The 13,235-nt window shown below is 49.3% G+C and overlaps 1 protein-coding gene across 5 annotated transcripts in view; it reads right to left on the bottom strand.

The window, feature by feature from the left end:
• GRHL2 (grainyhead like transcription factor 2) overlaps nucleotides 1-12,131 on the bottom strand; it is a 70,770-nt gene extending 58,639 nt beyond the window's left edge. For 2 of the 5 annotated variants that reach the window (XM_069779793.1, XM_069779795.1), the window contains exon 1: nucleotides 11,822-12,126. In XM_069779793.1, the coding sequence (XP_069635894.1) occupies nucleotides 11,822-11,841 (20 nt within the window). In that variant the 5' untranslated portion in view covers nucleotides 11,842-12,126. Of the gene's footprint in view, nucleotides 1-8,982; nucleotides 10,870-11,821 lie in introns of those variants that run through there. The other 3 variants (XM_069779797.1, XM_069779796.1, XM_069779798.1) reach the window with 3 other exon arrangements.
• Nucleotides 12,132-13,235: the final 1,104 nt, after the last annotated feature.

Below are 13,235 nucleotides of genomic sequence, written 5' to 3'. Positions count from 1 at the left end.
GCCTTCTATTTGATTTCAGAAATACGATTTGATAAAAGCACAACTGAACCCACACGGTAAATGCTCTCGGGTGCCGGGAGCATGTCTTGCCTGGCCCCCAAGCCGCAGTGACCGGCAAGCTGGGGCTTCGCCCAGGGCTCCGCTGCAGCCTGAGCGCAGGTTACCCGCAAAGTGCGTGCTCAGGTGTTTAAGGAAGAAGAGGGGGATGGTGGAGATTATCATCGCTGTGGTACAGAGCACTGTTTACAAGTTTCTTTATTTAATGAAAAACAAAACAATCCATCTGGTACACAAAGCACTGTTTTATGAGCTCTGTGGGGGAAGAGAGCATTTCATAGCTTCAAATCACAGAATACAGCCAACAATTACAGTTTAGATTATATTTTCCTTTCATCTAAAATATCTGGATTTTTAGAAGCTTCCTTTCTTTTCCAAGGGCCTTTCTGCCTGGTCTTTTGCTGTCTCTTCTAAAGATTTTTGTCCTTCTTGTTTCCACAGATACATTTGTGTTGTTACAGGTTTGCTTCAGCAAGTGAAGCTGAAGCATAAATTAGGAGCCCAAAGAAAGAGAGAGAGAGAACTGCTAGGTCTGCTTGCCTTTTCAATGCCTTATTGTTAACGACTCAAATCAGATTTGCAACAGCCCCGCTGTTTGTGCCAGAGGTAGCTGAGGGCCTGTTCCCACTCTGGAGTAGCCAATTCTCCCTGGCTCAGAGGCAATTATTCCAGGCAAGGATTCTCCTTTCCTCAACAAAGCTCCCCTTCAGCTAAACCCAGGCTGTTTCACCGCATGGGCAGCTGCCCATTGCAACACACAGAATACCGCTCGCTCTCCTTCCTGTAGCAATCTTCCCTTACAATCAATAACTGCCTTTTGTTACTCGGAGTGCTCACAGCCGTGCGATAGTCATAACTGATTTATGAGCACTACAGGCAGACGGTGAGCTGCCCTTTAAAAACACACCTTGTAAGAGTTGGGCTGTGCTTGTCTGCAGAAATGCTGGAGGGGAGGAGTCAATCTGTGCTGCTCTAACTTAGTCAAGACAATCTGAAAGCAATGAAGAGAGTGCTGCCCGTCGGAGGTGTTACATACGATTGTATAGGGGAGAAGCTAAAGTAAACAGGATAAATGCTCTAGGAACAGCCACTCAGTAAGTAAACAGTTGGGATGGCTGGAAAGGCACAGGTGCATAGACCTAGAGCCTCCCCAACACCTTCCCAGAGCACATTTTCTCTAAAACCCAGGTTTTCACCTCTAAAAAACTAAATAGCCGTCTCCTCTGCCTTGAGAGATGGCCTGCAGCATAATCAACCGACACACTCGTGTTTACTCTGCAAACAGACTGAAACAATAGCACTAAGAAAAATAAAAAACTTCCTCATCACCCCCATCCCTGTAATCAGCTCTGTGGGAGGTTAATGGTCAGACCTAATTATCATGATTTAACATAGTCAATCATTTCAAAGATAATATCCAAAGCAGTCAGCCAAAACAACTGTGCTCACTTTAAGAAAACTTCTCTATTAAGGTCCTTTGGATGGGAGGGAGGGTTTCTCTTTTAAGAAATGAGACTTATGTGTGCACACACATTCCCTTTCTTTTTCCACAACTGCTGAACCTCCCGGACAATTTCAGCCAAATGCGACAGAGGGGTAGCAAAGTGTCCCATAACCAGAGGAGATAAATACTTTATATTTTAATATATGCTAAGAAAACCCAACCTCCTGAGCAAGGCTCTGCACAAGTAAGCTCCCCTGGTCCCATTAGGAACCCTTCCATGCCAAGGCACCCCCAGATGTGTAACTGATGACAGCAGGCAGCTGCTTGGAGAATGACTCTGGTGGCACCTGGACCATGGGGAAGACAAAGGGTGTCACCTACAAGAAACATAAGAGCATTCCCACAGGAAAGCGCTGCTCTGAATGCCCCACCTGTGAGAAAAGCATCAGTTGGAGCCTGCAATTAGCAACACATCTACAAATCTTATCAAAAGCTGCAAATCCATCAGTGACCACATTCACAGAGAACCACTCACTTAAGGAAGGAAGATGGGCCAAGATTGCAAGTGGAAGACCTCATCAGCCACATCAGCAAATATCCGCTGTAGCCCCAGGCACATCTTCTAAAATAGCCTGCACAGCCTGCCAAAGAGCAGAAAACAAGCCCAACTCTTGACTGTGCCCATTCCTCACCCGGGGTAGCCCACTGCCCCTCCACCTGGTGGTCAGGATGTGTGCTAACCAGAACACAGCCAGGAGGGCCATGCCTGTACAAGCAGAAAGCACATCATTATCTTACCGTGGAGATAGAGCTGAACAATTGAGGATACTTTGTGCCTAAAAAGCACGTTTCCTTTCAAGCTATCAGTTGACTCCCTAATGAATGCAAAACGTTTCAGTCGTTTTATGTTAAACAGTAGTAGGTGCTTACATATCTTAATTTACAGGTGTGTGAGGATGAAAGGTATTTTCTGAGGAATGGTCTAGCTTAGGAGCTAGATTGCCCTGACACTTGAGTGTTTACGACAAGACTAAACTTCAGGTGGCCTTTATTTTGCAAAATCTTTTCTTTTTCCCCCAACTGTTTAGTAGAGATTTTCTTCTTTGTACCATCTTACATGATTAGTGTGCTTTCCTCTTAAGAAAAGATGTACATAAGTTTTCCAGATTTATACCAGTTATGGTGATTTCTTCATCTGGTAAACTGATATTTTTGAACTTATTTAAAATTAAGATTATGGAATTTTATAAAACACTATACAAGTGTAATGTATAAACAGAGATGTCCAAGTCTGCGCTCACTTTGTTTCATTTCAGTTACTGCAGTACAACAACAAATTGGAGAGGTACATTGTACTTAATGTCAATAAATTAGCTGAATGGAAAGAGCTGGCCTTTCAAGCTCTTCTTCAGATTAGAGACAATGAACTTTCAAAAGCCAGCAGTTGGGGCTCCAAATTCCTGCTACGGGCAAATTCTCACCCAGCTTGACACAATTAGTAAATTAGCTTACACAGAATCAGAAATGCCCATTAACACATTCATGAACCATGGTGAAAGGCTGCAGCTTTGTGATCAGAGCTTGCTTTTTATTCAGAAACAAGATGACCTACCTGCCAGTCTCTCTCAGCCAATTTTGATGCTCAAGAGCTTTTTGTTGAATTTGCAAAGTTCATGCAGCCCTCAACCTCTCTGCTAAATTTGCCACTGAACATAATGCAGACTGATGCTGCATCAAGTACAGCTGCATCCTACCTTCCTCCATCATATGCTCAGCATTACATCCTGATCCAGGTGGTGCTAGTGGGGAAGAAAGTCTCATCCTGCCTGCCCCCCAACTTTTGCCTTGCCCAGGAAATTCACCCCTGAAATCCAAAGCAGACTGTTAAAAGCGCAAAGGTGGGCATCCAGTTAAGGCGTTTCCGGGGGGGGGGGTGTATTGCTTTTTTGGATATTGCATTTGTTCTTTCAACAAACTTTAAAAAGTAAGAATCGAGCTACTCCATGCACATCCCTGCAGCCTCCTTTGCCCCCAATAATGCATTAGGACTTCCCCCTCCCTGCAAAGGCTAGGTGCCAGATGGGAACACAGCAAGCAATGTGTGTGAGGCAGCAGAATGGGAGGAATCCCCATTCCCAGGTTTCAGCCCAGGCCTAAGCCTGCCTGTTCTTACGCCTATGAGACAAGAGCACCAAGCACATCTGCGCACATCCTCTGCAAACTGTCCCTTCAGGAGACAAGATAGGAGGCTTTGGCCCATACAGCTGTTATAAAGCACACAGAAATTTTAGCACTGGTCAAACAACTGGAAAAGGGAAGACAGACTCATGTCATCATAGCTTGCAGCCCAGCACGTCCAGGCCATAGGCTATTTATCATAAGCTCCTTTTTAGCTGGATGTTAAGAAGGTGCACAGGGATACTGCCGCCAATCTGGAAACCCTGGGAGAAACACAAATTCTAAAATGAGATGCTAGCCAAAGGGACCACTTCTGTGTTGCATGCAGGCATGCACCACACACCATGTTGCATCCTGGGTTTCCGATCCCTCGATTGTCCAGATCGGAGACCTGGCTGAAGTATGCTATGACTCAGTGTGCTACAGGAAAAACACCTGCTTGCTTAGTCTTTCCTCCAGTGCAAAGTAAGAAATGGGGAACTTCAAGAATGCCTGCGTTTCATTTGGTATGACAAAAGGTACAGGAGCATGCTCCAGCCACATCCAAGAGCTGGAAAAAGAGCTGAAGCTCCCACTTCAGTTTTGACATAGCTAAGGAGGGCACAGTGTGATCATTTACAAGCATTTCAGTAGCTCTAAAGCCCTTTGTAAGTTTACTTTACACTCACATAAATCTCAGTTCAGCTACAAGGCTACTATAAAACAGATTTAGAACAGATGTTCATACAATTTGTCTTACAACTAATATGAATTCACAGGCACACACTGCACTACTATGACCATTTAAAAGGCTGCTAAGGACAGATGCCACAGAAGCCAGATAAGTTAACGAACTTTAGATTCCAGCTCATAAATTTCTGTCTGTGCTCATTATACAAAGAAGTATAAATCAAAGCTATTCCTAGTGCTTGAAATTATTTCCTTTAAAGATTCTAACATTAGCCCAAATCTACTACTCTCAGCATACTCCTTTGCCTAGACATCAAGATAAAAAAAAAAAACCAAAAAAACCAAAAAACACACCACCGACATGGGTGACTCACTGCAAGTTTTGATTTATTTAGTTAAAAAAAAGTTTAGACTCCTCAGTATTTATTGCCAAAAGTATAATTAAAAAGTCAGCAACATTGTTGTTTCAATTAGATAATAGTGTTCCGTTAAAACTACAAAGGAGCATAAATGTTTAACGAACAGAAAAATTATGGCCCATGTGTCTTGGTATTTTGTCTTTCATAGCCGACAATCACATCATTCCCAGAAGCACGAACAGGTCTCCAAACTGCACTTAGCCCAATCCAGTAAGCATATAAATATACAAATAACTCAAGTGAAGGAAAATCAAAACATGTAGACCACCAGGAAACCAGAAGATAAGATGCCCTCTGGCCCAGCCAGCAGTCCATACTGAGGAAAAAACTCCCATTAAAGAGGCTGAGTAATTTTGCCTACTAATGAACACAGGTTTGGGACTCTTGCAATTTGGGACAATTATTCTTTTTGAGCACAAGACAAATCTGAACAAGATTACACATGTTAAATTATTAAAAGAAATTATTTTACCTTTACAAAACACTCCGAGAGGAAGTAAAATAATACACTGAGAGCAGAAACAGCGAATGGCAAAACAGACTAGTTCAACAATTAGATGCCTACTAGAAGTTTTATTTGTTTTTACTCAGAACCAAAATAACTTGAGCATGTAATAGTGATTAAAAAGATTAAAACAAATGGGTGATTCATTAACATCGACAAAAAAACTATTATTAAGTATGTCAAAGTGGAAGTACGAAAAAGAAATCTGACACAAGGATTAAATACATACAGTAAATGTGTACTGAGGACTAGTTCAAGTAGGCAATTACTCACCCTGAGAGAGACTTTTTATACCTATGATTTCAGAGAATTTTTTTTTTTCACTTTTAATTAAATATTATTTCTACCAGACAGTCGTTTGTTATTAGTGCACTAAGTAGCCTGTTGCCTTTTTTTTTTTTTTTAAACCAAGCAGAAAACAGTCTCAGAAAAAGGCAGGTTTCAGCATATTTGTAAAAAAGCACTGACATCTCTAAAAATTAGGATACTCTGGAGCTCACAGCATTACTGCAGTAGCTAACAGAGTTGATCAGAATTATCAATTACTTAGCAGCTTCATATCAGGTCATGCTCTTTTTTGCCAAGAAGCGTACTTCCAGCGTGCAGAGCACCCAAGGTTGTTTTAGCTGACTGGAAGCAGCCAGCAGTAGGCTTTAAAATTAAAAACAGGTCATGACAAGGCTTCCCAGACCTGCTGCAGTTTAACCTGACCCTTGGCCCTGTGGCCCTTGTTCATTCATTGCTTCCACAGAGTTAATGGAAATGCAATAGTTACTGAACTGATTGCACTGATTGCTTTTTTTTTTTTTCAGAATATGGAATTTTTTACACAGTCAGAAGGAAAACATGAATTCAACAACTGAGCAATCCTGGGAGTCAAGATTTCCCACAAATATTTAAAATAAGAACACAAAACCAAAAATATACTTTACAGAACTAAAATACAGAATTATGGAAGATGCCATTATCTCCCACTATTAGTAAAATTAACAAATCTACACATACACGTAATCTTCGAGGTTGGAGACATATTCTCAAGCTACAGGCATGTTGCAATATTTGACTTCTCCACAGTTCACATGCACTTAATAAGGTTTCCTTGGTTAAATATTTCACAAGCAACAGTTCTCTTCTTTATGAAGTTAGTACTATCAAAGAATAGGACAGTGTCGTGGTATACTAGGATGTGTGAAATAATTACTTATCTTCTTTTAATTAGCTACTACTGTCCCAATCACTGATTAAAAAGCTAATGAAGATTCATCCCAGGATGAATTCCTAGATCAGCATTTTGAAAGTGCAGTTTTGTGTGTATGCATCTACAAAAAAGGGCAGCTTAATTGGCTGCTCCATAATCATGGGGAAAAAAAAAAAATTAAGGTAACCATCAATGGTCTGCACTGGATTAATATTTGCGAAAATATCTGACAACAAATGTCAACCAGTGCAATATCATTTCCCCTTCAGATGTCCCTGCCAGAACGAGAATGATGATGTCCCTGCTGGCCCTTCCACAGGAAAGGGGTTATTCGATCATTACAATCAAGTAAGTGACCTGGGAAAATCCCCTCCCTCCTGTTCTGCTTTGATCTTCAGTCTGGTCTCAGACTTCAGCACCAGAGAGACAGCAGTGTTAACAGCAAGACGTAACCATTTGCTATTCTTACTCCTCTCAGTTAAGCTTATGACTGCAAGTTCTACAAGGTTCTGCACACCACCTTCCTTGCACAGGGATGGTTTTCTGGGGAACATCCGTGACAGCCTGTCTGACATTTGAAAAGTGCAAGCACTAAACACCTCTAATTCCTGTTTCTCCATTCACTTCCAGATGAGTAACACTTTGGAAAATTCATCTCAATGGATGCCCTATCTAGACACTCAGCAGCGGAGGAAAAAAAAAAAAATTGAGTAGTCTGTGACCTAATTGCCACTCAACATCTGCTGATAGGAAACTTTGGCCCTCAAAGAAAAAATTAAGAACAATTCACAGAATCACATTGTAAACCATAAATGCCCTTTGTTGTTATAGTACTAGATGTTTACATTAAATATTATGAAGGCAGCCATCTACATTTACCCACTGAGGAAGAAATAGGAAACCAGGGCAAAATCACTCTGTGAAGAGTCCAAGATCAACTTCTGCCACAGACACTACCAAGTAGCAAGCTAGATGTGAACATGCCTCCACTGACACACGGGAGCAGGTCTGAACCCATTCCCACCTCCAGGCTCGCTCTCCCCTCAGTTATTTACCCACAAGCACATGCTCAGCTGCAGACCCAGGCTGCCCCAAGTCCTCCTTAATGTGGTCAGTCTGAGCATGCCCCAGCCCCGTCTACCTGGTGTCCCAAGTAGCTCTTGCACATACTGGGGGTGTTGGGAGCCTGACAAGCCTGACTGACAGGCAGTCATGCAGCTGGCCAGCTAGCAAGAGAGCCACAGCGACCAGCACGCTCAGGCCTGCTACCAAGCCTGCTCTTTGTGCAACTGCAGTCCCAGCCTACACAGGACTCACGACTTTACACAACACCAGAAACAGCGGGGACACAACTGTGGCATTTACCAGGCAAATCCCAAGTGCTTGTACAATTGCTGCTCCTCATTCACAGGGGTACTGGCAATCTCCAAAACCCTGTTAAGTCTCACAAGTATTGAGGTCACCAATTAGCTTCACTAATGCAGTAATTATGCATTTATGCTGCAGTATAATGCAGCAGAGCCATTAATCTGGAGTTCTGTGGTGATAATTTTTTTCTGTATAGTACAGCAAGAACAACTTTTCAGCCTATAAATGCAGAAGTGAACCCTGGAATCATCTTTACATGCTGCAAAGGGGATGCTCCCTCCTCCCAGCCCTATGTGCCCTGGCCTCCATTCAATCCCCAGGGTCCCCTCGTGATGGCTCTGGGAACTCAGTAACAGAAGCAGCTGCATGGACCTCCAAAATGTTCATAGAGAGGCAGGGACACACATTTCCTTCTGCAGACATTCTAGTTTGAACAGTTCTGTCTTTAACACCTGACGTTTCCTTGCACCCCCTCTGCATATGAAGAAACCAGACCAATGAAAAATGGATATTAATAATAAACTCCAAGAGGAGATCAGGCTACTCTCAACCCAACACTCCCCTGAGCCAGTTCTCTAGCTGCACAAACAGCTCTACTGACACAGCTGAGAGGGTGGAATGGAGGTAGGAACAAGTGGCCACAGCCTGCTTAAGTCGGTACTACCTCTGAAAAATGCATATGAAATCATGCCTTATCTCTTCTGACCGGTAGGAGTTTGTGCAAGCAAGCAGGTAAGACCCAGCTTAGGCAGAAAGACTTAAGGGGAAAGACAGGGAGATATGCACACTATCTTAAGGATAATCTCCCCTTCCAAGCTCCTCAGTTAGCATTAGAATCAAAGGACTTGTTCTTTAGCATTTTCCCCTGACTGTCCACCTTCCTCCCTTAAAGCTGACGGTGCAGGCAGCACTACAGCACCCCTGTCCCTCCAAAGAGGGACACTGCAGGCAGCCCTGCAGAACCATTGTGCTGCAGGGGGTGTACCACCTCTCCAGAAAACCTGGCAAATCCCTCTGAAGGATGAGAAGGAACATATTTTTCCAGGCCTTCCACATCCCCTCAGCCACATAGTCCTCTACATCAGCATTTCACTAGCACAAACCCCACAAAAACAGGTCCAATGACACTGACAAATTAACTGACCTCGAAATAATGAGCTTCCCTCTCCAGTCTTGCCTGTAGGGAAGATCTGTTTTTAAGTAAAAGAAAGGCCATGTGGAGGAGAATAACATTGTACTCTCTGGATTAGGTTTTAATTGGATATAATTAGAGCCTAACCCCCCCCCCAAAAAAAAACAACAAAACAAACCTTCCCATGCAAACTCCCCCCACCAGTCTAGTATCTCATTCCACCTGGTCATCCTTCCTGAAAACAAATATATTTGTCTTCTCATGTTACACTCATGTATGGAGCCCAAGGGATTTCTTTACTTTTTATTTCCTTTTCAAACTCTTACCTACCACCTATGAATTTTCTAAACACCTTAACCAGAAACAGATCACAGGCATACGTGCAACAGGGTGACTGCTGTTACTTGAGGGTACGTGCTCTGCAAGTGCTCTTACATTCCTCACAGTCGTAACAGCAGCAGTGCTACAGAGAGCAGGGGATGAAGGGCATTAATGTTCCAGTCTCAGTAGCTTACACCTATGCCATACTGTTCCTGTTGGGAAGGAAGGATAGTCCTGTAGCTTAGGAGCATCCTAGACCCAGAGAGGAACGACTTTTGCCCTACTTTCTTCCATGAGTTACGTTTCCACTGCACCGTTTTTCTGTTTCAAAGCTGACTGTGGTATGAAGTTGCTCTTCCCCCTACCCCCATATTCCCCTCCCGCTACCGTTAACTGCCCTTGATCTGCTGCAGCCTAGTTTCTGACCCTTTGCTGAAACTACTGGCAACTAGGCTCAGCCAGGGAGTAACTTACGGGCCCCTTTCACCTTTGAGCAGTTCTGGAACTGCCCATTGCTTTGGGATGCCCTGGGCAGTTAATCTGGTTCCCCTCCCAACCTGACGACTGCTCTTTCAGCCGCTCCTCCCTGCCTCACCAGCATCCCTCAGGGCTCTGTCCTTATTCCCTTCCTTGCACTTCAATCGTTGACTGCTCTTATCTGGCCACCTAAGGCATTAGCTCCCATCCCCTCTCGGATGAACTCCCAAACTCCTCTTTGTTACCAACTCCAACCGCGATCAGTTTAAGTTCATGTCAGAAACTACCTTTGCACTACTCCACTGTCAGCTGATGTTTGAAAAGGCCGGGACTAAAATTATTTTTTTAATCTTCCTCCTCTGAACCGTCCCGTCTCTTCCCTATCAGGGCAGCCAACCCTGCTGTCTTCCTTTGTCGGATAATCCCTTTCTTTCACTCCTTGACAGGCAGGCTGTCACCAAGCCTCTCTCAGTCCCACCTCTCCAACACCAGGCTCCTCCTCTCTGCCCCCTTTGCCACAAAGGCCCTGGGGAGCCCAAGGAGGGCTTGTGCCTCCGCAGCACCGAGCGCAGCCGAGGTTACAGCCACGACTGGGGCGCTCCTACCTGCACCGGGGCAGCAGTAAAACAAAACTGCCATCTCCTCCTTGGCCTCTGCAGTCTCCCGCCCTCCATCTTCCTTGCCCCGTTACTCTCCCCGGCCGCCTCCTGCAGAAACACTTAATAACCCGAGCAGGTAAAATGGCCTTCCCGCCTGGCTGCCTCACGGCGGCTCCTCGGCGCCGCACAGCAGCAGGCCGCCGCCACGCTCCCAGCCAGGCCCCGGCCCTCGCACCAAGCCACCTCGCCGCCATCGCGGCAACACGGACACCGGCTCTACCCCGCAGCGTACCGGGGCGGGCGGGGAAGGGGGTAAATAAAAACAACCCCTGGTTTTAGGCCGATCGGCACGAAGCCGTGATGGAACCGGACACACGCTGGGGTGGCAGGAGAAGAGCAAGCCGCGGCCTGCGCGCCAAACGACCGCTCCCGCCGCCTCTCCCCACCCCGGCACAGGCCCCTCTCCCGCCGAGCCCTCCGCTGGCTCCGTCTCGGTCCTGCTGCCTGCCCCGGGGTGGTCCGGCACCACGTCCGGCGACCCCGGGCGCCTCCGGGAGGCAAGGCGGGGGGGTGGGGGTCTTCCCACTTCCCCCGGCCTCGCCCGCCTCGCCGCCGCCAGGCCCGGGTCCGGCCGCCACGGCCTGCGGCCCCCGCCGCCGTGCGCCCGCCCGGGCGGGAGAAGGGCTGCGGAGGGCCCGGGCCCGGCGGGAGCGGGCGGCTTCCACCTCCTCCTCCTCCGGCGCCAGTACTGGGAAAGTTACTTTTTAACCCCGGGCGGAGGCGCCGGTCCCTCCGGGCAGCCGCGGGCCCGCCGGAGCGTCCCGCCGGGAAAACAAGGTCAGGGCGCCGAGGCTGAAAGCGGCGCACGCAGCGGCTGGGCCGGCCGAGGCTGGGCAGCACCCGGGCAGGGCACGGCCGGGCCGGGGCCCTTCCTCCCGCGGGACGGGCCCGGGGCGCCGCGGGCCCCTCGCCCTGCCCGCCCGGCACCGGCCGAGGGGAGGAAGATGGCCGTGTCCTGCCCGGGATAAAAGCCCTTTGTTGCGCTAACACAAAAGCCAAGAAGCACTTTTCGTCCGGGGCCTTCGGCGGGCGGAGGCCGCTCCGCTCTTGTAGGGCGAGGAGAGCTCCTTCCCGAAAAGCGACCCTCGAGGTGAGGGGAAAAAAAAAAAAAGGGGGGGGGGGGAAGGAAGAAAAAACTAAACTAAAAGGGGAATATAAAAAAAGTCGCGAAGCCCCAGAGCCCGCTGGAAAGCGAGGCGGGGGGCGGCGAGCCGCAGCCTTGTCCTCGGGCGCTCCGGGAGTTGCTGTGCCGCCCGGTCCGGCGTCGCTGTAGGGAGGGAGAGACGCCGTCCCGGCAGGTCCGCGTCCGCCACCGGAGAGGGGGAAACACAACCAGCCAGACGGGCCGGCCAGCCCCGCGCAGCGGGAGCAGCGGCGTGCCTGCGATCACTTACTTGTCCGTCTCTTGTGACATGTTTGATCCAATGAACTCTCTCCCCTTTTCCCGGTGCCTCCGTCTCCCTGGCGGAACTGGACTTTCAGGTCTGTGCAGGTGAAGGTGTGTGTGAACGCCCGGGACGGCAGAACCAGAGCTACTGGTAATTCTGCTTTCCTTCCCCCCCTCTCCCGGCTCCGCAGCCAGCCGCTGAGGTAGGACAGGTAGAGCCCCCTCCCCCTCGCATGTGGGGAGCGGCGGGGCTGGGGCTGGGGCGCCGGCGAGGCTCGGCAAAGCTCGGCTCGGCTCGGAGAGCGGCCGGGCCGGGCGCGCACAGGTAACTTTCCCGAGCGGCGCTGGATTCTTTCACTAAAGGAGCGGGGCAGAGGGACGAGCCGCCAGCTGATTGGGCGGCGCGGGCCGGCAGGTGCGCTGCCATTGGAAGAGGCGCGCACAGGTAAGGCTGCCGCCGAGCTCCAGGTAACGCACCTCGCGCCCGCGCCGCGCCGGGAGGCAGCCGCGGGGGCCGCCGCCGCCGAGGGGAAGGGAGGGAGGGAGGAAGGAAGGGGGAGCCGGCGCTGAGGCGGCGGGCAGCTCCGCCGTCAAACGACCCTTCCTCTCCCCCGCCGCGGACGGAGCGGGCCGGCCGCGCTGAGGCGAGGCGCAGGGCCGTCGGTGCCTCGCGCGGCGGCGGGCGGCCGGGCGGCCGGCCGGCCGGTCGCTGAGGAGAGGCCCCTCGCGTGTGGCGGGGCGCGATGGAGCGGGGCACCCGGGCGGGCCGGCGGGGCCGCCCCTCGGCGAGCCTGCCCCTCGGCGAGCCTGCCCCTCGGCGAGCCGGCCGCGCCGCGGTCTGCCTGCTTCGTGCGGCGGGCCGGCGGCGGAAAGGGGTAGCCGTGCCCAAAATGTCCCGGCCGCCGCTGGCCCGTGGCTGTCGTTGCATGGCGCCCAGGGAGGCGTCGGCCTTCGCAGGGCAGTTGCGTAGATAGGTTTTTTTTGTTGGGTTTCGGGGTTGGTTTTTTTTACTTTTAGTTTGGGGTTTTGGGGTTGGTTTTTTTTGACCTTACCCATGGTCGGGACTAGGTGGGTTTGACGTTGGTGAGTGTCTTGGTGCAGAAGGCATCTCACGGCAGAGGGATGAAGTGGTGCCGGGAGGGGACACCCACTGCGTGGGTCTGAGAGCTAACAGTTGAGCTGGGGGGGGTTGAAGGGTCTGTTTTGTCATCAGGGGAAAGCCGGAGAGAAAATGGGAAAGCTGGAACGGGGTGTTTATTGAGGAAGGCTCCATTTTGCAGGGGCGAAGTGGATAGAGAAGACGGTGCCGTCAGTCTGTCGGTCACCCTGAAGTCCGGTGTACCCTACTGCGTACTTTGCCTGAAGACCTAAGTGGGCTTACAAGGGACAGGATCGGGCTGTCGTGGGCAGCAGCTTTGCCC

The sequence above is a fragment of the Haliaeetus albicilla genome, chromosome 3 (genome assembly GCF_947461875.1).
Source record: "Haliaeetus albicilla chromosome 3, bHalAlb1.1, whole genome shotgun sequence".
Taxonomy (NCBI): Eukaryota; Metazoa; Chordata; class Aves; order Accipitriformes; family Accipitridae; genus Haliaeetus; species Haliaeetus albicilla.
The sequence above is the reverse complement of the archived record's forward strand: the minus strand, read 5'-3'. Positions and strand labels throughout refer to the sequence as shown.